The following is a 23,078-nucleotide window of genomic DNA, read 5'->3' on the forward strand; positions in this document are numbered from 1 at the left end:
GGTTATTTTTCCAGTGTTTAGGTAGTTTTTGGATGACCCTTCTGGGTCAGACATAACAACCCAGGGGTTGAGTTGTTTATCGCGGGCCTTTTGTGATTTCTTCAGGAGAGAGCAGTGCAGCTCCGCGTCAAATTGGTGCATGTCTTCGGTAAATTACAGGTTTGTGTACGTTTTATTTTATCTACGAATTCGTTATTGTTCTGTATATCGTTTAATTTTATGCAAAGCAACATAAAGGGGCGCGATGTGAATCACCTAAACGAGTGTTGGCCTTTTCGCGTGATGGATGCCTTGCATAAAACTGTATGATTTTATTCAAAAAGATACAGAATATAAATACTTAGGATGTTAAAATATGTTATCAGAATTGTACACTGATTATTTATGGACAGGTTATGGAGTCAGTCACAGTATATTTCGCTACGAGTCAAATCCAAGGTGGCGGTCTGAAGTTAGCAGTTTCCCCGTCGAACGCGAGCCATCTCCGGCACGAGATCCAGCGCCTTTACGGTGGAAACTGGACAACAGAGACTGGTCGATTACGCTTGAATTACTTCTAAATGTTTATTTTTTTACTTCTAATATTTGTTAAACTAGCTTAAATGTAGGCAGTATATGTATTAAAAACGATATAAAATATGCTGTACTATAAAATATGATCGAAAATATCATGCATTTAAACCAGTGGTTGTGTGGAGTATTAAAAAAAAGTTTAGACTTTAAGTTAATCTGTAAACATTAATTCATGTATGAAGTTACAATAAAACAATGCAACAGCAAAATAAACAACCTGATATGTGTTCTGTCCTATATTTACCCAGCCCACATTGGGTAGTTTTTAACCCATTTTTTATTTTTTTTTTTCCCCACAATGATTTTGCTTGTGTGATCTTGAAGTGTGACTGGCAGAGGTTACACTTAAATCTAAGTGTTTCATCCCCACTAAATGGCCATTTATCATAATTCCAAAACAAACAATTGTGATTTTAACAACACAATGTCCAAATGCTTATAGTCTACATTAATCTGAGGGGGCGAGGATGAATGATCATATATCAAGTAATATCTTGTTTTTTTCATGAAGGGGCTGTACTTCCCCTATTTGTCACAACAATCATTAACAGGAAGTCTATGGGGAAGTGGATGTCATTCTGAGTTTTCATACAGTGCTCTAGCGAATCCGGGGTGTTGGTTTTTTTTTTTTTTTTTTAGTATTCTTTGAAAATGTTGGTAGAATTTTGAGTAATTCTTCCACATCTACATTTGAAACTGAGTGAATCTGTCAGTAAGAAATTGTCTGTTTTGGGTTCTTATTTGTTTGTTTTTTTTCATCTTGGTTTGGCACCAGTCTTCTCATGTTCTCGGTGGACATAGCGTCAGACACAGTGTGAATCCACTGTGAGAGTGGCAATTTTTTCAATGCTTGAAGTTATCTGGAATTTGATATTAATAAGCAAGTGTAGTAAATTCGGAACAATGAGTTTTGATAGTATTCCATCCAAATCAGAGGTTCTGAGCTGGGATTCACATCGGTTAGCAGACTTTCTGAAGAGAGTAAGTTGCTTTCTCTTTCCATCTTTTAAAGTGAAATTATATATAAATTGAAAATAAAAAAATCAAAGCATTATTAAATTGTTTATTTTATAGACCTTCAGCATACATGGTATGAATTTAATACTATTTAAAACACTGATAAATGAGAGACATTTGTTATGAAGTAGCACCAATGAAACTAAAATAGCACTGAATGTACTTTTACAGACCTATATTTGATATTACGTTTTATTTAATATTACATCCTGTTGTTTATATATGTGAGATATGTGTTTATGTGTGTGACCATGCATATTCATCTGACATAATTTCTTTTACTTTATCTTTAGCGGAATCTGACTGGATGTGACAAGGTCATAACAAGACATAACATCAGTGGGCAAAGGTTCCTGGTAAGTGCCATTTAAATTTAGGCACTGGTTTTGCAGGATAACAGCCCAAATTTAACATTTAGAAAGCAGAAATGTTCAGCCTACCCCATAATTTTGTGTCAAAATAATTTAGTATAGTTCTGGTCCTATGCAGTGTGATTTTTAGTTTAAATTTTGTTTTTACATTTGGAAATGTTGTAGCTTTTAATTTTAAATGTTATATTCTATATGGAGCACAGACCAAAATTTCCCTTTACAAAACAGATGTTTGTGGTCTGACTCAGTGTAACATCATTGTTTCCCTTGATCCAACAATTCAGGAAGTGCTGTTAATAGAAACTAAAACTACTGAAAAATATTAGAACCCCTAATCGGTCTAAACAATAAAGTTATAGCTGTGTTATGAGATATATATATATCACATATATAATGTGTGTGTGTGTGTGTGTGTGTGTGTGTGTGTGTGTGTGTGTGTGTGTGTGTGTGTGTGTGTGTGTGTGTGTGTGTGTGTGTGTGTGTGTGTGTGTGTGTGTGTGTGTGTGTGTGTGTGTGTGTGTGTGTGTGTGTGTGTGTGTATGTCAGTGGTTTCAAATTCCTGGAGGGCCACAGCTCTGCACAGTTTAGCTCCAACCAACTCCCAACTCCCAACTTCTTGGAAGTTTCTAGTAATCCTGAAGACCTTGATTAGCTGGATCAGGTGTGTTTGATTAGGGCTGGAGTAAAACTGGGCAGAGCTGTGACCCTCCAGGAACTGAGTTTGAGACCACTGGTGTATATATGTGTGTGTGTGTGTGTGTGTGTGTGTGTGTGTGTGTGTGTGTGTGTGTGTGTGTGTGTGTGTGTATATATATATATATACACACATGTATACATACATACACACACTTTTGTACTGTAATTATATATGTGTAGCCTAAATTTTATATATATATATATATATATATATATATATATATATACACACACACACACACACATACACACACACGCACAATGCTTAACAAAGACCACGTATCAAAAACAAAAAAATGTAATTTATTCACGCATAATCCCCCCCAATTATATATTTTATTTTGTATGGCCTCCATTGGCCTTGATAATAGCTTGCATTCTTGCTGACATTGTTTGTATGTACTTTTCCATAGTCTCTGTTGACTTCCATATAGATTCTTGTTATTCCCAATAATTTGTGTAGCTTTTGATGAAACGTTTGTGCATATATTGTGCATTAGAAACACTACTGTGACTAAAGAGTTTACACTGATGTGGATTAACCATTACACTAACATTACAATGATTTTGGTAAAGCTGCGGCAGCTGCGGCACAAACCTTACATTGGGTGGGGTGGGTGGTGATTTAATAAATTTGTTAAGCTATATATATATTTTTTTTTGTGTATATATATATATATATATATATATATATATATATATGGGTATATATGTATATATAAACACACTCACACTGTTTAATAAATGAATTGAAAATCAGATATAAATATTTTTTTCTCTTTTTTTTAGAGTATGACTGAAAATGACCTTCAAAGGTTCCCTAAGCTTCATGCGCCGTAAGTACTGACTTTTTTTTTTTTTTTTTTCTGCTTATTTTGTGTAATTGTCATTCTTTTTTCTTCATCTGTACAGGGTAAATTGTTAAAGTACTTTAGAATTTATATGGCTTAATAATATGGTAGATTAATTGATAATATTCACGGAATTCGCAGACACCTTTTATTTATTTAAAAAAACGTTCAACTGTAGCACATCATGTATTGTACATAGTAACAGTCTACAAACAGGTAGAAACATGCACGAACCCCATCGATGACATAGTAACATTAAGAGGAAACACTGCACAGGAAAGATAAACCAGAGAAGCAGATGTGGCAGGAACCATTGCGTTCATGCAGAAACTCTTTTGTAGAGCATGTTTGGTGTGAAGTGTTTGAAAACCCCCACACCTGAATAACACTTAAATAAACAGATGTTATTGATTTTACCCCAAAATCAAATTTGGTCATAGATAAGTCACAGTGACTTTAGGAAAATATGATTGTTGTTATTTTATTGAGCAGTGTCAGGTGCACAGAAAAGAGGACAGAAAAATTATGGCTCTGTTACCACATCCTGCCTGAGCTGAACTCTCAACCAGCACATAAAGCAATAATTACATGCTGAACTCTTAAAATGACTACTAATCAATTGCATGCCAGTAATGTTATTTATACTTTGAGGATTTGAAACTGGTGTTTCCTAATATTTTAGGATCATCTCCAAGATTTGTCAGGAAATCAACAAAGAGAAGAAGAGGTTCTTTCCACCTATTCCAGCAATAAGGCGAGTACTCTACCATCACAAATCTTGTGTTATACCTGAGATATAATATACACCTCCGTTCAAAGTTTGGGGTTGGTAATATTTTTGAAAAAAGTATTATGCTCACCAAGGCTGCAATTATTTGATCAAAAACACAGTGAAAACTGTGATATTGTGAAATATCATTACAATTCAGCGGTGCATTTCCCAAAAGAATACTTAGCCAACTAACATCACAAGTTCAGTCGTTATTAGCATAGTTCAACGATTTGGTGTTTCCCGAAGCCATCGTTCAAACGAACATTCGCAAACTGCATTGCAAACTTGTGTGGGTGGAACGACAGCTCTCGGGCTGTGGTTAGAAGCTTAGTTTCTTGATGTGTACTGTACTTAATAAATCATTATCTTGAGCAAAATAAGCAAGCTGACATTAAGTACAAAGTATGTCTTTTATTCCGAATATATACAAATGTCATTTACATATTTTAGTTTGTCAAGAGATTTTAAAGAGTGTGCATGTGCGTACGTGCTCTAGTACGTAAGAACGAGCCTATGATTTAATCTGGAAATAGAGGAAAATAACTGAGAAAAACGAGAATCTGTGTGACATCATTGACCAACTTGGCTGAACGACAGGTTTGCGACAATAAGGGTTCGGGAAACATGCTGGTTGATTTGTTCAACGATGTATCGTACTATGGTAGTGAAGCAGTGAGTTACGTCGTTGTACAGGAAACGCACCCCAGAATAACTGTTTTCTATTTGAATATATTTAAAAATGTAATTCATTCCTGTGATGGCAATGCTGAATTTTCAGCATCATTACTCCGGTCTTCACACGATCCTTCAGAAATCATTCTAATAATATGCGGATTTGCTGCTCAGGAAACATTTATCACTATTATCAACGTTGAAAACAGTTGTGCTGCTTCATATTTTTGTAGAAACCGTACTACATTTTTTCTGTTTTTTTTTTTTTTATGAATAGAAAGTTCAAAAGGACAGCATTAAAAAAAAAAAAAAAAATAGAAATCATTTTATAACATTATAAGTGTCTTTATTGTTTTGATCAATTTAATTCATCCTTGCTGAATAAAAGTATTAACTTCTTTCAAAAAATACTAACCCAAACATTTAGTTCTTGAACATTTAATTGGTTAGTTCACCCAAATAATGAACATTCTGTCATCATTTCCTCGCCCTCATGTGGTTCCAAACCTGTATGACTTTCTTTCTTCTGCATAACATAAAAGAAGAATGTTTTGAAGAATATTATTTGAGGAACTCTTTTTTTTTTTTTTTTTTTTTTGTCCTTACGGTGAAAGTCAAATTGACATTCATAATATGAACACCAATAAATAAATAAATAAACAAGACATTTTTTCATAAAATCTTCACAGAAGAAAAAATGTCAATTCAGTTATGGAACCACATGAGGGTGAATAAATGGAATGAATTCATCATTTAACTACCATCAACTGTTAGTATGTGACTAATTATCCTTATTGTTTTTTTAACAGGCCATCACAACCAGTTCCCAGCTTCCCACAACCACCAGGTATGATATAAAGTAGAATATATTCAATGCTAAAAGTTTGCTTCTAAAGATATTGTGTAGAAGTTTCCTGCTTTTACTATTTTCAGCTGACCAATTTGAGGATGAAGCGTGGGACCCTGAAGAGTTTGTAAGTGTCTTATTTGTGTCTTAAACTGTTTTGGAGTGATCAGCATCACATGCATCACAATACGCATTTATTCTTTCCTCATTAAGGACTGTGATGACGATGACTACGAGGATCCTAATTCAGAAGATGGTGATGCTAGCGGTGGAGACTATGAGTCCCCAGAGGGGTCAGACAGTGATAATGGCTACGAGCCTCCTCCAACTGAGCCTAAAGAAGACACGGCCCAGATCTGTCCTGCTAAACCCATGGAAAACAGCGATTATATTGGTATGCAAAAGTGGACAGTTTTCAATCCTATTGCTGTCTCAGTCATTTGGAAATGTCATGATGGGATTCCTTGATTTATCAGATAATAACCGCACACGTGGAGTGAGCAGAAGCCAACCACCTGTGCCACCGGAGCGCCCAGGCCCCGGACCCTCTCTCCCTCCTGTGGAGCGGCCAAGTGTGAGTCTTTCATATTTCCAATCAGTATGTGTCCTGCTTTGTCTCCAGTGTTCATTTTTGAGTCTTCTTTGCAATAAACTCTATATTCTGTAGGCTGGGCAACATCCGAGAGAAGAGCGGCCCCTAAAAAGACCACCAGGTAAGAGAGTATGTTTATTGTCAGTCAAAGCTAATCTGGGTGTGATGTTGTTGAACTTATCCACCTTTTCTATATGTGGTTTCTACCATCCCGTGGTCTTGTAGCGCCTGCTGTGGATCGCAGCACAAAGCCAGGAACTCTGGAAAGAAACCACCCTCCACCTGTAGCAGGTCACTGACACTCACACATTTATTTCTTTAACAACTTTGCTTCTTTGCAACTTTATTTCTTTGCTTTTTTAACAAACAATAATTGAGTAATAATGCAATTATTACTGTATTGTGTCTTCACAGGTGGAAGGGGCACTAGCTCGCTTGACAGAGTAAGTTTGATTTGTCCTACCTCCACATAGAAGCTGCCAAACATCTACCTTAGTTTTTATCAGGGCTTGACATTAAAGGGGACCTATTATGCAAAATTCACTTTTGCATGGTGTTTGGCTATAAATGTGTGTTGGCAGTGTGTGTACACAACCACCCTATAATGATAAAAATCCAACCACTTTTTTTTTTAATCCCCATAAATCATAAGCAGTGTCTCTGAACAAGCCGTTTCCAGATCCCTGGCACTGTGACATCACATTAGCCACAGGCCCCAGCCTCGAATGTTGACAGACACTGCCGTTTTAACATAGAACCGCCCTGAGCAAGTTCACAGAGAGTTTACCGGTCTGCCATTGCTGCACTGACAAGAATGTCTCCCAAGCGTTTTAGGTGTTCTGTAGCTTGATGGATTAATCCACATAGCTTTCTCCATTTACTCCCTAAATCTGAGCCGCTGAAGATGAGGTGGATTAATTTTGTTTTCGAAGAAAATGCTCCCTCAACTCTACCGAAATTCGTTTATGTCTGCGTGAATCATTTCACACCGGATTGCTTTGTGAATGAATCTCAATACAAAGGGACAATACAAAACAGAGCTTGTGTTAAAAATGTGTTACTCAAGGACAGATCAGTACAAACTGTACGTCATCCAGCTTACAGTCTCCAGAGTAATACTGGATACGGCAGTAATAAAGGTGAGAGCACTTTATTGCAGTTCATCAGAGTTGATTTACGGATATAAAGTTTACCAGTTTATTAAGCACCACCCGAAAAGGCATAAGGTCTTTATATACAGTGGGTACGGAAAGTATTCAGACCCCCTTAAATTTTTCACTCTTTGCTATATGGCAGCCATTTGCTAAAATCATTTAAGTTCATTTTTTCCTCATTAATGTACACACAGCACCCCATATTGACAGAAAAACACAGAATTGTTGACATTTTTGCAGATTTATTAAAAAAGAAAAACTGAAATATCCCATGGTCCTAAGTATTCAGACCTTTTGCTAAGACACTCATATATTTAACTCAGGTGCTGTCCATTTCTTCTGATCATCCTTGAGATGATTCTACACCTTCATTTGAGTCCAGCTGTGTTTGATTTATACTGATTGGACTTGATTAGGAAAGCCACACACCTGTCTATATAAGACCTTACAGCTCACAGTGCATGTCAGAGCAAATGAGAATCATGAGGTCAAAGGAACTGCCTGAAGAGCTCAGAGACTGAATTGTTTCAAGGCACAGATCTGGCCAAGGTTACAAAAAACTTTCTGCTGCACTTAAGGTTCCTAAGAGCACAGTGGCCTCCATAATCCTTAAATGGAAGACATTTGGGATGACCAGAACTCTTCCTAGAGCTGGCCGTCCGGCCAAACTGAGCTATCGGGGGAGAAGAGCCTTGGTGAGAGAGGTAAAGAAGAATCCAAAGATCACTGTGGCTGAGCTCCAGAGATGCAGTCGGGAGATGGGAGAAAGTCGTAGAAAGTCAACCATCACTGCAGCCCTCTACCAGTCGGGGCTTTATGGCAGAGTGGCCCGACGGAAGCCTCTCCTCAGTGCAAGACACATGAAAGCCCGCATGGAGTTTGCCAAGATGGTGAGAAATAAGATTCTCTGGTCTGATGAGACCAAGATAGAACTTTTTGGCCTTATTTCTAAGCGGTATGTGTGGAGAAAACCAGGCACTGCTCATCACCTGTCCAATACAGTCCCAACAGTGAAGCATGGTGGTGGCAGCATCATGCTGTGGGGGTGTTTTTCAGCTACAGGGACAGGACGACTGGTTGCAATCGAGGGAAAGATGAATGTGGCCAAGTACAGGGATATCCTGGATGAAAACCTTCTCCAGAGTGCTCAGGACCTCAGACCGGGCCGAAGGTTTACCTTCCAACAAGACAATGACCCTAAGCACACAGCTAAAATAACGAAGGAGTGGCTTCACAACAACTCCGTGACTGTTCTTGAATGGCCCAGCCAGAGCCCTGACTTAAACCCAATTGAGCATCTCTGTAGAGACCTAAAAATGGCTGTCCACCAACATTTACCATCCAACCTGACAGAACTGGAGAGGATCTGCAAGGAGGAATGGCAGAGGATCCCCAAATCCAGGTGTGAAAAACTTGTTGCATCTTTCCCAAAAAGACTCATGGTTGTATTAGACCAAAAGGGTGCTTCTACTATACTGAGCAAAGAGTCTGAATAATTAGGACCATGTGATATTTCAGTTTTTCCTTTTTAATAAATCTGCAAAAATGTCAACAATTCTGTGTTTTTCTGTCAATATGGGGTGCTGTGTGTACATTAATGAGGAAAAAAAAATGAACTTAAATGATTTTAGCAAATGGCTGCAATATAACAAAGAGTGAAAAATTTAAGGGGGTCCGAATACTTTCCATACCCACTGTATTTGTTTACTGTTAGTTGTAATGAGCGTTTCTGTGTAATTCTCTGTGTATGTTGATGATAATGCAAGGGAGAGAGAGAGAGTTTATGGATAATATTTTAATGCTCACTTGCACTGTGTTTTATTAAGCTCTTACAGAGATTTTCTAGAGTGAAAACAGATGCTTTATCTTTTGTGTGAAGTACAATAAACATCATAAAACTCATCTGTAAAGTTTTGGCCATCATTCGGTACAACAGGCTTGTACTAATACAGTGGAAGAAGACAATATAAGTTATAACCGTAATTGAACTAAACTATACCTGTTCTATCTCCATGCAGCATAGATTCGCAGTTTCTGACATTATAGTGCATCCTGACTGAATCCTGACACCAGAGAATGAGCTCTTGAAGCTCCACCCTCTTAGGCCGAGCGCAGCAGCACATTTGCATTTAAAGGGCACACACTGAAACAGCACATTTTTTGCTCAACCCCAAAAAGTGGCAATTTTAACATACTATAAAAAATTATCTATGGGGTATTTTGAGCTAAAACTTCACATACACACTCTGGGGACATCAGAGACTTATTTTACATCTTGTAAAATGGGGCATAATAGGTCCCCTTTAACACCTGCCATATGTGGGTGGATTTCAGCAGTTGCGTCTACTAGCGCAGACACTCCTACTAGCCACTTTGGTCGGTTGAATTTATAAATTTTTCAGTTGTAGTCTTTTAAAAAGGCATCTGAAATAGAATAGATACACGATACCTGCTGCGCTTTCTCGCTCTCTCATCTCTCCGACAGCGAGATGACCGCCTTCCCTCACTCATTTCAATTGCTCTGAATGAATGCTGTTGGTGTTACAGCACTTGAATTTCGGCGTGGGATTACGCGTATTGTGCATAATTTGACTCATTCCCACAGATAATGTCAAAATGCCGGTCTTGGCGAGTATTCGTGTACACACAGTCGGTCATGTTTTAAGTGAATGAACAGTTGAGAAAGTAAACACATGTGTAACAGTATAATGGATCCATGAGTCAGGTCTTAAAGTGACAGCAGCCTAATATACCTGCTGCATTATATATTATAAGATAATATTAAAAAATATCTATATGTCAGTTTTTCCCCATGGTATTGATGTCAAAAGTTTGTCCAGTGAAAATGCTGAGTGGCTAGTAACTTTAGAAAACCACTAGCCACAGTGGCTGGTGAGCCAATAAGTTAATGTCAAGCCCTGAGGTATTATATATAACATTAACAATTGATAATGAATCAGTTAACCTATATCATTATTAAGTAGCCTATATTAATCAATAAATATATATTTAGCATTAGTATAACACTTTACATAAGTATTGTTATTATTATTATTACAACATAATTACAGTCATTATTATTATTAATCCACTAGGCTTGAAATATAAATGATCTTGAGACTATATGAATGTAGTTTTTCCATTTCAAAGTTCCATTTTGGCTAAATACAATAATAATTACAATAATAATTTTATATTTTAATATCTCTGTGGTGTACATAGTTCTGTGATGGTTCTCTAATAATTTCTTTTTTCTGCAGGCTATCCATCCACCAAGAAGGTAAAGTGATTTCCTTTCATTTAAGTTTTGTTTAATAGTAATAACTGCATGTGCCAATTTTGCCAAGTAAGACATGTTCCTGGATCAACATCCTTTGTTGATCCTGGAACAACATCCCTGTTCAAAAACACAGTCATAACCATATCCCTACCCCTAAACCTAACCCTACCCATAACTTATCCCTAAAATCAGAGGGAAATGATAGGCGACTAAGAATGGTATAGACACAGCTAACCCCTTTCTTCTGTTGAACACAAAAGAAGATATTTCGAAGAATGTTGGTAACCAGACAGTTGACGGCACCCATTGACTTCCATAGTAGGAAAAAAAATTGATGTCGTCAACTGTCTGGTTACCAACATTCTTCGAAATATCTTCTTTTGTGTTCAACAAGGAGAAAGAAACCCATACAGGTGCAACTGGAACAATTTGAGGTTAAGTGATGACAAAATTCATTTTGGGGTAAACTATCCCTTTAACTGTAAGCCTGTCCCGCAAATCTGATTGGTTGATTGGAATGTTGTCCCGGGATCAACAAGGATGTTCTAATTAGTGAAATCACATTAGCAGGCAATTACTATAAATCTCAGTTTTTAGTCGAGTATGATAGGTTTGTCATTCATTTTCTCATGATGTCATGCTTTTTATCCTATAGCGGTGCTCCTGCTCCTCTCAGACCCCCTGCAATGGAGTTGCCAGGAGACCCAATGAGAATTCCCAAACCCTTACTTCCTTCATCAGGGGTGCGCAGAAGTGCCTCCTCCGTAACACCAGGCTACTCTCAAAACAGGTCAGATTTATAAAAACAAAAAGAATGCTGCACCATTCTATTCACAGAGCTGCCAATGTAACCTATATTTCCTTTTTCCAACAGACATCTCGACCAAAGAAACGAGGTAATCACATTAAGCACACACACATAATATAATCGTTTGTGCGATTCACATAATAATATAGCAATTCACTCACTTAATTGTACTGTTTTTTTTCTCTTCAACAGTTTCACGATGACAGTAAGTAGCCTAATTGTCTTATTTTGCATATTTGCATATTTTGATAAGAGAGATAGCTTTATCATCAATAAATAATTTGTGTTTGAATATTCCGTGATTTTACAGCTGCCAGGCAAAGCTCCAACACGTTTCCATTGCACGCCAGGAATCCATCACCAAGACCTCCGGGAACCCACGGACAATCTTTTCAAACAGAGAAGTGTGTATTCAAATGAGAACTGTCTGTGGGTGGACAGACTTGAAACCATGTCTAGAATATTCTGCCAAAGTTAACACTGATATTCAAATATATTAGTTAAAGGTCCAGATACTTCCATTAAATTTGACTATATTTCTGTCACATTTCACACAGCGTTAACCCCAGTCGATCACTACCGGCAAAACTGCAGGAGGGTAAGCACGCATTACACTAGTTTGATAAATCTTAGTATACATTTGATGTAAATAACTGTTTGTATCCTTTATTTTGTTTAATAAAAGCAATGAGCGATCACCGGAGAAGTGCAAGAGCACCACCACCACCACAGACAGACATGGGAGGCATGCAGGTACAGTACGTTGAAATGCTTGAGCTGCTGACAAACAATCACACCACTATAGACCAGGGACAAGTCCCCCCCCCCCAATAATTAGAAAAGGCCAAATTGTCCCCCCCAATATTTGATATTATTGATGCTGCTCTGCTGTACTCCATTATGCACCACTCTGTTTGTAGTTAGGATGACAGCGTTTTAAAAGTTACATTTTTAGGCTGGTCTGCCTCAGCGGTCTTACTGTCAGAACGACTGAGCTGGCCAATCAAATCAAAGAAGGCGGGGCTTACAGTTCGCAGAAGACCAGTGCGAATTCTAATGTGACACTTTCGTTTTAGCAGTAAAAGGGTATGTGGCGAGTAAGTAGCTAAAAATTATTTAAATGCGACTTACAAAATTATTTTTTATGACTTTTTTATGATTAAAATATTCAGAAAATTTTCAAAACTAATCACTACATTTAAAATCATAAAAAAAATGTTTACATCATACAATTTTGCGGTTTTGAATTGAAAACATACTATTATTTGATTAATATATGATTAATGTAATTCATAACTGAATATGACGAGACAAGAAACGTTTTGCGTTTTTGACATCAAACATACAGATAAGAGTGAATATATTTTAAAAAATATATATTATTTGAAAATAGTTTAAATTAATTAGTTAATAACTATAATAGACCTGGAAATTTAACCATTCTTATTTATTTTCCTTATTCCCTTAAATCCATTTTAATCATATAATTCCTTTTAATAAAAAAAACAAACAAAAACAATAGTTATGGTCCCTCCTCAAGACATGGTTAAGCCAGGCCTTGCTATATACCAACCAGCAGGTGGCGCCTTTGTATTTCCTTTAAGGTGCTACTGAAATTACAGGAGTTTACTTTCTAGTACACTGAAAAAAAAGTGATGTAGGATTTACTTTAAAACGATTTTTACTCATAAATTGCTAGTAAATTTCACAAATAATTACAAAGAAAGGCAAGTAACACACTGAATTAAACATGACATTTTGAAGTGGAAAGACTGAAAAAGTATTTTCTTGTAAAACATTGGCTACTCCAGTAGCTAATCTTTATTTACAACTTTTTTACAGTGTATAGTTTAAGTAACAGCCTGTTCTAAGCTAAATTTTACTTATGTTAATACTAGGTATTTTGTGAAATGTTTGGATTTAATAAATCATAATTAATAATAAATCATTTCAGCCCTAATATTTCATTATTTCTCCAATTATAGGACATGGATCCAACTTGGTATGTGGGTCAGATCACCCGTGGTGAGGCAGAGAGCTGTCTGAGAAGAGTTAACAGGGTGAGGCATTGCGTTCTTACTTTCTTATTACGCAATAATAATGTCAATCTTAATATCAGGTTAACAAAGTTAATTTGTTGAAATGTACCCTCTGTTAGGATGGGACGTTCCTTGTGCGAGACAGCTCAAATCGATCCTCTAACCAGCCTTACACACTCGTGGTCCTGTACCAGGACAAAGTTTACAATATTCAGATCCGCAGATTCCAAAATGGCTTCATGCTAGGCACCGGGATGAAATCCTCAGAGGTATGTTTTTTATGTCTGTATGTAATCATAGCTACATGCACAATGACCAAAGTTTGTAACACTGTTGATTGTCTTTGGCAGACTTTTGAGCGGGTCGGCGACATTATCAACCAGCACAAACACACGCCACTCCTTCTTATTGATGCAAAGAACCGGGTATCAAGCCAACAGAACCAGTGTGCTCTGATTTATCCTGCTGGATATTAAACATTTATTCTACAAGACTAATTTACAGTAGCTACTTTTGCCTTTTTTTGTTTTATGTTTTGTTTTTCCAACTCAACGCAATTCATAACTGTCATAATCTCTCAGGTGTATGTAAAAATATCTCTCTTGTAAAACATTGTAAAGTTTTTAAATGCATGGCTGCACATTGCATAAGACTGAATATATGTTCATATTATAAACAAAAAGAGTAGCCTACTTTATCACTATTTTGACCACTGTTTCTCAAACTAATCAGTCTTGTCTTTTTTATTTGAATTTTTCCATTATATCCTATTAAAATATTTAGGCCTATTATGTTAAATTTGTGTGATCATGAAATATGACATGTAGCCGATATTGACAAGACAATAAAGATTATAATTCTGCAAGGAATGGTATAGCCCAAGTGTTGAGGGACTGATTTGTGTTTTGTCGCTTATTTCTGAAGACTCACTTTCTAAATGATCTCACGACTATCAAACTGTCGAGTTTAACACATCAGAGTACAAAAAGGGGATTCGGTTACATGACTTTGGCATGAAACGTCAAAGCCACAGGCTACATTAATAATACTGCTCTGTTCGTGAATGACTGCCGTGAAACTGTGTTTTTGTTTTTTTATACGGATTCTAGATAATCCATTAGTCTACACTTCAGCTACATCGTACAGCCAGTATTAAAAAATATATTTGCCAATCTCTTTTTCCTCCAAATAATGTGCTTTGAGAGATTTAATATAGGCTACATTGCACTTGTAGTTGAAGGTAAGGTTAATGCTAACGTTAAATATTATAGACGTGATCGGTTATCAAGCTTCTGTCAATCAGGTTGAATTTAAATAAAAATTTAAAGATGGAAATTACGGGTAATGGTGCAGTCACATTAGCGAAAACCAAGCAGCTTTCTGTTGGTCAACTCACTGTTGGTCAATTCACGTGACCAACTTGAAAATTAGCTGGATTTTGCCCGCGAAAACTGGCCGATTAACGACGTTAAATATGCGCGCACATTAAAGGTAAAAGTTAGGCCTACTCACTCATTTGCGGGTTTGAAGTAACTTCAAAAAGAAGTTTTAATCATCTGGAAAAGAGGGTCAAATAAAACCGTACAAAGTCATACTTCAAATGAATCGCGCGCGATCAGGTTACGGCAGGGGAATCGCTCTGCGCGTGGAGGAATGGGTGGCGCGCGTGCTCGGTTTAAGAATGTTAATTACGTTTGAGACTCAAATGGGTCAAATTGAATTCGCATTATCTCAAGTGAAAGGGCGGGGGTGGGGACACATTTAACCCCACCAACAGCTTCAAGTGATCTAAAAATGTAAACTAATTAACCAAGCCTACGGCATGATCGACGGTGTCTTTTAATATAGGCTACTTATAATGCCGCAGAAACCACATTGGTAGGCTACAACATGAAATTTGTCAGCACATTGGGCAAGATTTGTTTATTTATTTATCTATTTAGCAGTTTATTTCCTTAGATTAAATCACAATCTGCTTGTATACCCACATGAAAAAATACTATAGTATTTACTATTTTAAATTGTAGTATACCTATATAGCCTATATATTATAGTGTTTACAACACTTTTCTAATTAATGCCACAGCATATTGTAGTATTTACTATAGTGAACTGATCAACTATAATAAATAGCCTACTGTAGTAGTCTATACTTTAGCTTTTACTACAGTAAACTGTAGTGTGTTAATCGTATATAATATGCCCTATAGTTGTAGAAAACCCAGTATTGGGTAAAGTAATTTGTTTATATTACTATAGTTGTTACATTACCACAACAAGTAGAAGTAGGCCTAACACAAAAAAATTAATTCAAGTACTTTACTATAGTAAGGTTAAAAAACACTATAATATTTTCTATAAATTAGGCTATATGATTAGTACTTGTACAGTTTTGCAACTTTTAACTGATCCAGAACTTTCCCAGTGTATCTAAATTCAACATGTATGTTAAACGGTTTTGTGTTGTGTGCATAATGATATGAAAGTTAGGAATTATAAGGTAACCTTACTTTAAATTAATGCACCTGAGTCACTCATGAAACTTAAGATATCTCTCAGAGGATATCTTATCCTCTTTCTGATATATCTTTCTGATATATCCCCCCACCCACCGTTTTTCCCAGAGGTGCCACACCACCCCCCAAACAAATGAAGGCTGAGGTGTGACCGTGACAGCCTATCAGAGCAGAGAGGGTGTTACAAAACTTGTATAAATAGTTCAGGTGAGACAGGTGCACCTGACCAATCCACCTGTGTTAGACAGAGGCAGCAGAACAGAAGGTATTTTCTCCCAGAAGAAAAAGGGAGGAAAGCATGACATCATTTGTTCCACAAGCTCTTTCACCGCAGTTCCACAGCATGGGGCAGGAGTCCCAAGAGTTCAGCCTGTACGGTGACAACTTTTACAGCACTCAGCCTGTGCCTAGTCCACAGCAAACCCTGCCGTCCACTTACGATTTCGGAGAGTATGCCGGACAGACCTCCAACCCTTACCTGTGGTTCAACGGACCCGGGCTCAATCCGGCTCCCTGTCTCAGCGGAGGGCCTCAACACTACGGGATGCCGAAGCCGTACATGGCTGCGGGTGGAATCGGAGGCTCGGACACCAGCATCAGCTGGTTCTCCCTGCCTTCCCAAGAAGATCTGATGAAACTCGTGAGGCCTCCGTACTCTTACTCAGCACTCATTGCGATGGCAATACACGGAGCCCCAAACCGTCGTCTCACTCTAAGCCAGATCTACCAGTATGTGGCTGACAACTTCCCCTTCTACAACAAGAGCAAAGCCAGCTGGCAGAACTCAATCCGGCATAATCTCTCGCTCAACGACTGCTTCATGAAAGTGCCCAGAGATGACACCGATCCAGGTTAGAACATGCTCAAACGTCTTTTTGTGTAACTGCTTGAGTTTTAAATTAGGTCATTAATTTTTTCAACTGCCAAAATAACAAAGTTATTTCTGTTGAACAGGTAAAGGCAACTACTGGACCCTTGACCCAAACTGTGAGAAGATGTTCGATAATGGCAACTTCCGTCGCAAAAGGAAGAGAAAGTCCGACGCTTTGGCCGAAGAGGAGGGAAAAGGTTATTCTGGATCAGACTCGGCTCTATCAAGTCCTAAAGAGCCCAGCGACTCCTCCGAGAGGGGAAACTCTCCAGTCTCCACAGATCTGACACCCTGTCTCAAAGGCTTCCTAAGTCAAATGGGTGACGTGGCTTCAGGCTCAAGAGAGGCTCTTCTCCCGTCTCCTCTGGCATTGCCTTTGAGCCAAAGATCTTCTCCGACTGGGGCGTATGGCTCGTACTCGCCGAGCGCAACCGTGCCGCAATGGGAAACCAACATCCCTCCCCCCGTCGCATCCAACATTTCCACTTCGCACGCTCCATACACAGACAGCTATAGTGACTCTATGCTCAACCAGTACACCAGCCAGCTCTATCCAGTGCTGGGCTCCTCTGACTTGCTGTATCCACGTGAGGGAACAGAGGTGTAGCACTGGACACAGAACCATCAGGTATGAACTGTGGCCTCAGGCACTTGAGGGAGCGGTCGGCCTGCATCGCGAGCCAAGTTCCCACCGCAGTGCCTGATTCAGCAGGTCCGAGTGGATGCGGAGGAGATTCCCTCTATCAGACAGTTGTGTGAACGCTCTCACACGCTCTTCTCAGACTCACTTGCTGACATCATCTATTCATGTTGCAGCTGAAAGACAACAGTAATCGCCCCAGGCTACTGCTCCCAGTCCCGTTTTTTTTGTGTTGTGGTTTTTGTTTTGTTTTTGCAACACATTTCAATTCTGTAAAAGTGAAGCTTGGAACATACATAAATGCACTGACTTTTGGCAGGAATATGAATTTGTCCATTGTTCAATATTTTGTATTTTGTGATTGTAATATATATTGTATTTGCCAAAATAAACAACATATACACAGCATATTCAAACATGCAATTGCTACTGTCCTTATTGCTATTATATTTATGGGCAAAGGGATAGTTCACCCAAATAGTGCTGTTACTGAAATAAGGCTGAAAAAAAAAAAAAAAAAAAAAATGTATATATATATATATATATATATATATATATATATATATATATATATATATATATATATATATATATATACATATATTAAAATCTTAAAATTAAGGTAAAAATAGAAATCTTGCCTTGGCAACTAACTGAAATGAAATAAGTTTAAGTTGAAATACTAATGTTACTAAAACTGAATAAAAATAAATATTAAAAAGCAACAAAACTTAATAAAAATGACAAAAACACAACCAAATTCTAAATCTTAAACAAAAATTTAAATGAAAATAACATAAAAAAAGCTAATGCAATATTAATAAATGTTATTAGATAATACTTGACATTAAAAACCATTAAAAATCATAATTTACTCACAATCATGATTTTCCAAATCTGGACTTTCTTTATTCAGCTGAACACAAAAGAAGATATTTTGAAAAATATTTTCATACAACAAAAGCCAATGGGAGGTTTAAAGGGACAGTTGTCATCATTTACACCCCTTCGAGTTGTTCCAAACCTGTATAAATTTCTTTGTTCCACTGAACACAAAGGAAGATTTTTGGAAGAATGTTTGTAACCAAGCCGATTAACTACCTAATAGGGGGGAAAGATATACTATGATAGTCAATGGGGGATGAGATCTGCTTGGTTACAAACATTCTTTCAAATATCTTCTTTTGTGTACAGCAGAACAAAGAAATTCATATAGGTTTGGAATTGAGGGGGAGTAAATGATGACAGAACTTTCATTTTTGGGTGAACTATCCCTTTGTTCTGGTTAAATAATAAATCTCAACACTAAACTGAAAAATTTCCACTATAAATTAAAGAGTGAAGCAAGAAACAAGTCGTTTATAAAGATCATTTAAAACAACTTAAAAGCAAAATGAAAACCATGAAATGAAAAAAAAAAGAATAAATTTGATGCAATGCATCACAAAACTTTCACCTGTATTTCAGTCAGATTCATTATTTAGTGCTATCAAGATGTGAACATCAACACTTAAGCTCAGTTAAAGTTAGATCTACCTGCTATCTGCCAATAGAGTTAGTGATCCATCCCACAAAAAGGAGACGTTGGGAGGGAGATCACCAAGGAACCGTTAAACAACACGCCTTAAACACGAGAAGAAAAAGCCATCATTAGTAGCAAGAGAGCAAGTCGTAATTATCAGCACTTTTGGCTGTCTTAAGTCCATTCAATTTGATCCACACTAAAGAGGAGGTAGACTGAGAGAAAAGACTGCGAAAGGGGCAATAAAAAAATGCCTAACGTTTGAAAAGGCAAGAACACTTCAAGCATACAGAGACCAACATGTGATTGTCACCTTAGCTGCCAAAACTACCCGCAGTCTGTCATTACAGCCACTGACCCAAAGTAAAAGAAAGGTGAGGGGGAATACAGCTAGAGGAACCGTTAAACAACAAACCCTAATCGAGAGGAAAAGACTGGTTTGACAGCCAGAGGGACACAAGTTATATGAAACAAAACTTGTTCCTCAGGGTCTCAAAAACTTTGGTTGCAAAAACAGCTACTCAGATGAAAGACAATATTCCTCGAAAGATCTTCGTTGGAATCAGCCGAGCTGTAATCTAACATTCTATTATACAGAGTATTCATTTCTTTACAAACATATAATATCCTAAAAGAATATTCTAGGTTCAGAACCAGTTAAAGGGATAGTTCACCCAAAAATGAAAATTATCACCCTCAATCCTATAGGAGTATGACTATCTTCTTTCAGACAAACACAATTGGAGTTATGTTAAAAAAATATCCTGGCTCTTCCAAGCTTTAATAATAGTAATGAAGGGGGTGATTTTGAAACCTAAAAAACCTGCATCTATCCATCATAAAAAATAATCAGTACAGCTACAGGGTGTTAATAAAGGCCTTCCGAAGTGAAGCGATGGGATTTTTAAAACTTCCGGCAGATACGCAAATCGACTTATGGCAAAAGAGTAACCTCTGACCTGATACATGACGGAATTATGGACACGGAAGCAAAACTCCGGTCACAAATTACAAGAAATTTTACAGAGAAATGTTGGAGAATTTCAATACAACAGGAGCCCAGCTCTATTTTTTTTTAACCGCTAGAGGCGTCTAAGCTTGCGCTATTCCTACGTCCTGCGTCGAGTCAGAGGTCACTCTTTTGGCGTAAATCGATGCATACAGCCATCTGCTGGAAGCTAGTTATTATAGTTTATAAAGTTTGACATTTTTTAAATCCCATTGCTTCACTTCAGAAGGTCTTTATTAACCCCCTGGAACCATATGGATTATTTTTAAGATGGATGGATGCACTTTTTTGGGCTTCAAAATCTTGAGCACCATTCACTGACATTATGAAGCTCGGAATGTTTTAATATAACGTCCATTGTGTTCATCTGAAAGATTAAAAGATAGTCATATACACTAACGATGGCTTGAGGGTAAGTAAATCATGGAATAATTGTCATTTTTGGGTGAACTATCCTTTAAGCTTGACAAACAGCATTTGTGGCATAATTTTGATTAACAAAAAAATGTCCACTATGGTTACAGTGAGGCACTTACAATGGAAGAAAATGGGGGCAATTTTAGGATGATTCAAAAGCAGAAACATGAAGCGGAAACATGAAACTTGTGGATTATTTGAGCTGTAAAACTGTTAAATCATCATTTTTACAATTGTTTTAGGATTCCGCATTATTAAAGTTAAAAATTGATATAACTTTACATAGAAAAGGTTAATAAATGTAATCTCCATATTTAAATCACATTATCACACATATTGATGGCTTGTATTATTGAAATGGTGAGTACTCTCCCCATTCACATCCATTAGTATTTCAATTTCTTTAAGAAAAGGAGAGACATGTGGAAACTAATTTAGTTTAACAGTGCTCTAGCGACTCATATTAGAGACTGTGGTCTTTAGCCTTTTTTGTTAGAGCACCCGACTCCCATGCCGGAGGACCAGGGTTCGAGTCCCACTTAGAGCAGGAGGCTTGAACAGGAGGGGTTACAGTAACTGTACTGCCAATAGGTTAGCAAGACTTCATCATGAATGATCTGATTTGAATGGGACATAGTATTATACGTTATATCGTGCAATACACCCAACTTGTTTCTTCCCTCAGGGAGTGAATCTAAAGATTGGCATTCACTAAAAAGCAGAATCCAGATCATAATAGAGAATGTGACAAGCTGCTTGGTGGTTATTTTTTATTGCATGTCAAGACTTGGGAGTGCAGACAAAATGAAAGCAAATTTGAATAGTAAATTAAAGCCGATATTTTGGACCAGTTGGTTAACATAAGTGTTCAGTGAAAGAAGTCAAATAAACAGAAATGCTGAGGTTTCCTGCTGACTAATTACTGTCGTGGGAATCGCCTTTCAGCCCCGCTCCCTCATACCAAACGCAGGGAAACTGCCATGTGCTCTGCTTCCACTGGCTCATTTGGATAAGGAATTTATGGGTAAGGTGGAAAATATACAACTGATGTAAAATAGGAAGATCATTCCTTTAGATTAGAGAGAAATGAGTCAGCTGGTTTCAGCAGGGTTTCACCTTTCAGTTGCCTAAACCTGTTCCCTCCTCCTACCACCTGCTACACAATACAGAGGGGTTAAAAGTCTCTGACCACAGTGGAAATCTGGGACTTAAAAATCTCATTTAAACCTAGAAATAAACAGTGTTTTAAGAGTTAAAAGAATGTATAGTGAAGAGACGCATGATTCTGCACTGTCACTAATCAAATAAGTAAATTTGTAGCATGTGAAAAAAGTCAGATGTTCCGATTTGATCCAAATATTGGTTAAAATCCACTTCACTTATTTAATATTTCTGTCATGTGTTTATTTCTGTAATGCTGATAATACAGTTTGTGATTAAAATAATTAATACTAAAATTTATTTATTTTTTTTTTTACTTTTTACTATATATATATATATATATATATATATATATATATATATATATATATATATATATATATATATATATATATATATTTATTAACTTGTATTAAAATGAAACGAAAAACATATATTATAACATAATATTTTTCAATGTATCTTATATTCAAGTTTAGATTCAATGTAATCTGAAAAAAAATCATTAAAAAGCATTATTGTGTTTCAACATACAGTAAGACAAAAGTCTGTAACATTAGGAGTTTTATAATTTATATTTAAATTACATTTTAATTACTATATGGGCCTATTCCACTGTATTAAGCAATAATCTAATAATGAGCTATAATGATGCTCAGTGAATACTCTATTTTACCAGTGTAAATGGTCAAGATTTATGGCCCCATTGGCAGCGCATGACAACACACTGATATACAGATATGCCAGTCATTTCTGCCTTAACATCCAGAGTCCCTCCCTCCAGCCCTCGATTCCTCAGGTGTTTATTGTCAAAACACATGATTCACTGTCTCCTCACAACAAATTGTCTCTACATTTAGTTGTGCCTCTTTGATCTAATCGATTGAATCTAACAACACAGAGAGTGTGCCGTGTGTTTATAGCCAGGTGCCTCAGCTGCTGTCTCTGAATGCCTGTGGCTTAATGTTTGTGATACTGTAAAAATACTGTGTTTATGCTGCATATAGTTCAATTAACCAATAAAAATGTCATTGATATATGTTTAATGAGAAACAACACTGCATTTGCCGAGGGATATATGGGGGTTTTACTTTAGTATTCTGACATATTTGATGGAATTAGTCAAATTTCATAGAAATATTATGCTGTTGACTGCAGTTAACTTGAAAGATCTCTCTGTTAGTGAAATTGTGCCACCCCACTCATTTAAATCCACTTAAAGTAACGTTAAGATCTCAGCCTTGGCGTCTGTGCATGACAACAGAGACCT

The 23,078-nt window shown here is 37.0% G+C and overlaps 2 protein-coding genes across 2 annotated transcripts; both read left to right on the plus strand.

Annotated features, from left to right (window-relative positions):
- Window positions 1-1,160: 1,160 nt before the first annotated feature.
- On the plus strand, window positions 1,161-14,559 carry lcp2a (lymphocyte cytosolic protein 2a). The gene is made up of 21 exons (XM_067376619.1): window positions 1,161-1,554; window positions 1,884-1,946; window positions 3,447-3,493; window positions 4,191-4,262; window positions 5,762-5,799; window positions 5,886-5,926; window positions 6,013-6,193; window positions 6,276-6,373; window positions 6,467-6,512; window positions 6,617-6,682; window positions 6,806-6,834; window positions 10,806-10,825; window positions 11,481-11,615; window positions 11,700-11,721; window positions 11,826-11,838; window positions 11,944-12,037; window positions 12,191-12,231; window positions 12,319-12,386; window positions 13,619-13,693; window positions 13,792-13,941; window positions 14,023-14,559. The coding sequence occupies exons 1-21, from the start codon at window positions 1,420-1,422 to the stop codon at window positions 14,146-14,148; spliced, it is 1,560 nt and encodes a 519-aa protein (XP_067232720.1). The 5' UTR covers window positions 1,161-1,419; the 3' UTR covers window positions 14,149-14,559.
- A 1,927-nt stretch (window positions 14,560-16,486) lies between these two features.
- Window positions 16,487-17,878, plus strand: foxi3a (forkhead box I3a). The gene is made up of 2 exons (XM_067376642.1): window positions 16,487-17,039; window positions 17,143-17,878. The coding sequence occupies exons 1-2, from the start codon at window positions 16,487-16,489 to the stop codon at window positions 17,664-17,666; spliced, it is 1,077 nt and encodes a 358-aa protein (XP_067232743.1). The 3' UTR covers window positions 17,667-17,878.
- Window positions 17,879-23,078: the final 5,200 nt, after the last annotated feature.

Source organism: Chanodichthys erythropterus, chromosome 22 (assembly GCF_024489055.1).
Source record: "Chanodichthys erythropterus isolate Z2021 chromosome 22, ASM2448905v1, whole genome shotgun sequence".
In the NCBI taxonomy this organism is placed as follows: domain Eukaryota; kingdom Metazoa; phylum Chordata; class Actinopteri; order Cypriniformes; family Xenocyprididae; genus Chanodichthys; species Chanodichthys erythropterus.